General features: G+C 37.7%; 1 protein-coding gene across 1 annotated transcript; it reads right to left on the bottom strand.

Annotated features, from left to right (window-relative positions):
- Positions 1 to 1,155: 1,155 nt before the first annotated feature.
- LOC141612840 (uncharacterized) lies at positions 1,156 to 1,590 on the bottom strand. The gene has a single exon (XM_074431590.1). The coding sequence runs from the start codon at positions 1,588 to 1,590 to the stop codon at positions 1,156 to 1,158; it is 435 nt and encodes a 144-aa protein (XP_074287691.1).
- Positions 1,591 to 2,302: the final 712 nt, after the last annotated feature.

Here is a 2,302-nt window from a genome sequence, read left to right as displayed (position 1 = left end):
GTATAAACCCGTATTTTTCAAACCCGAAATAGACCCGACCCGTATTTTATCCAAACCCGAAATGACCGAACCCGTAACCCGCCCGTTTGACCCGTTTGACAGGTCTAGTAGCTAGGTATAGTATCGGGTGAAACTAGAGTAGTAGCATGGATATTTAGGTCAATTAGGTGACAAATAAGTTCAGCTGGAATAAGGGTAAAGGGGGATCAAACCCCAAACCTTCTGGTCGGGCCCGGGTCTCAAACCTCAAACCCGGCCAGCCCAAAAAAAAGATTTTTCGGACCGTCCTGCCCTCCACCCACCACGGGCCTGGCCCGGGTTGCACCCTCAGCTAGGCCCGCCACCTCCACCAAGGGTCGGTTCAGGGCCTAGCCTTGACAGCCTGGTCCATGGCCACCACTAGGTTGCGGGCCCATATTTCTGCAGTCTGACCAGCCTGCTTCAACCCGTTAGATCCTTGGCCACTTTAGGGCCTAAAGAGTTGGGCCTAGTCCGTCCAAGCTCGTAAAAATTAAACCAATTAAAAAACAGTAAGAATAACTTAATGGGCCTGGTTAAAGCCAAGCCTAAGTCGGCCCGTGCAGCCGTCACCCCTAGCCTAGACGATCCGGTTCGGAGCTTGGCCTGAGGAGCATAGGACATACTGTGAAATAGGGAATGACTTGGTATATATTGGATTGGTGACTTTATTTGGTCAAGGTAAATGTCACGTATACCACTGTAAGTCTGTAACAGTTGAGGGAGGTCCGGAAGGAAAGGTAATATAGAATTATAGACCCGTCAAAACAATAAATATGATGTATAAGACACAATAATACAAGCGCTTATAACATAGACAACCAAAAATACAAATACGAAGATTGTGTATAACTGTATATATTCGTTTTTTATACATAAATATGATTTTCCTTTTATTCTCATTGATTATTATTTTTTTACTCAAAGGTAATGTACAAAAGAGAACCCACAAGGCATTATTACAATGAAAATGTAAAGTTACATAGTAGTAAAAACAAAAAAAAAAAAATTATATGAAAATTGAACTATACGATCCGATCAACTATGAAACACTAATACGTACTCCGTAATACTTTATATTTTCACAAATTAACTCCACACGTAATTAATATCAACAAACCAAAATTTTGACAAAAATTACGCCTCCGTAATTCTTTGTTGTTGAAGTTGATCGTAAAACTTCTTAATAAACTCCTCAGCAGCTTCATCAACATGATAATTACACATTTCACCGTCTTCATAACTTTGTACTAAATAAGGTGAGTCCGTAACCCTAAGCTCCCTAACCATGGGACTCCGGCCGAACCCAAACCCGGGTAAAACGGGTGAACACGTAAACAACGAGCCCTCAACGTCTTCATTCCGAGCGTTACTATTATTATTACTCACATTCAACATCATGTCCAATACCCTATTAACGGCTTGAAACTCACGCTCCTCATCGCGATATATTTTATTACGTGCATGGCTTTTGTGTGCCCTTTTGTTAAAGTGGCATGGAGTGTTGCTACAACTAAACTCGTACGCGTTGTCGCGGTGGTGGTGGTGGTGGGTGAGTTTTGGACGTTTCATTGCTAAGTATTTGAGCTCTAGTAGGAGTAACTTTCTTTTGCTAATGTTTTTCCTTAGTAAGAAATAGGCTACTTTTAGTATGTGCCATGCTTTTCTTGCAATTATTTGTACATTTTGATCCATTTCTTGTTGTTAGGTAAAGAGGAAATGTTGTGGAAAAGAAAGTATAAATGTTTTGGTTGATTTTGCTTGTGAGATGAAACAATGGAAGGTAAGAGATTTATATAGAGGAATTTTATCAGCATTATTTTATTTTATTTTTATTTTTAGAAAGCTATTTCATGTTATAATAAATAATAATACACGTACATGGTGCCTCCATTTTCATACATGATGTATTTATTAATTAAATCGAACTATTAATTAAATACTAAGTTGCAATTATTAGCTTAGTCTTTTGTGAAATGACTTTCTCATATATTATCAAAAGGAAAATGAACTAAACTGAAATTAGCTGAAATAATTAAGTCAAAAAAACAGAACCTAAATTGAAAGTTGGAAAACCTAAATAAGTCATCCAAAATCTAACTAATTAAACTGGCACTTGGTCTTAAGATTTTCATTTTTGGAAAATCATATAGTTACCCATAGGGAGTTAGTCGTACCCACAAATGATATACAGACTAATAACTAGTTGAACCTTAATTATCAGCTTAAAAATTACTCGTACCTCTAAAGTTAAGTTCCCTTGGAAGTTGTTTTATTATTTTGA

Source organism: Silene latifolia, chromosome 11 (genome assembly GCF_048544455.1).
Source record: "Silene latifolia isolate original U9 population chromosome 11, ASM4854445v1, whole genome shotgun sequence".
Classification (NCBI taxonomy): Eukaryota; Viridiplantae; Streptophyta; class Magnoliopsida; order Caryophyllales; family Caryophyllaceae; genus Silene; species Silene latifolia.
This window is presented reverse-complemented; position numbering and strand designations above follow the sequence as displayed.

Excerpts from the sequence above, each read along its gene's own strand:
- LOC141612840 (XM_074431590.1), bottom strand. The coding sequence starts at position 1,590 with ATGAAACGTCCAAAACTCACCCACCACCACCACCACCGCGACAACGCG.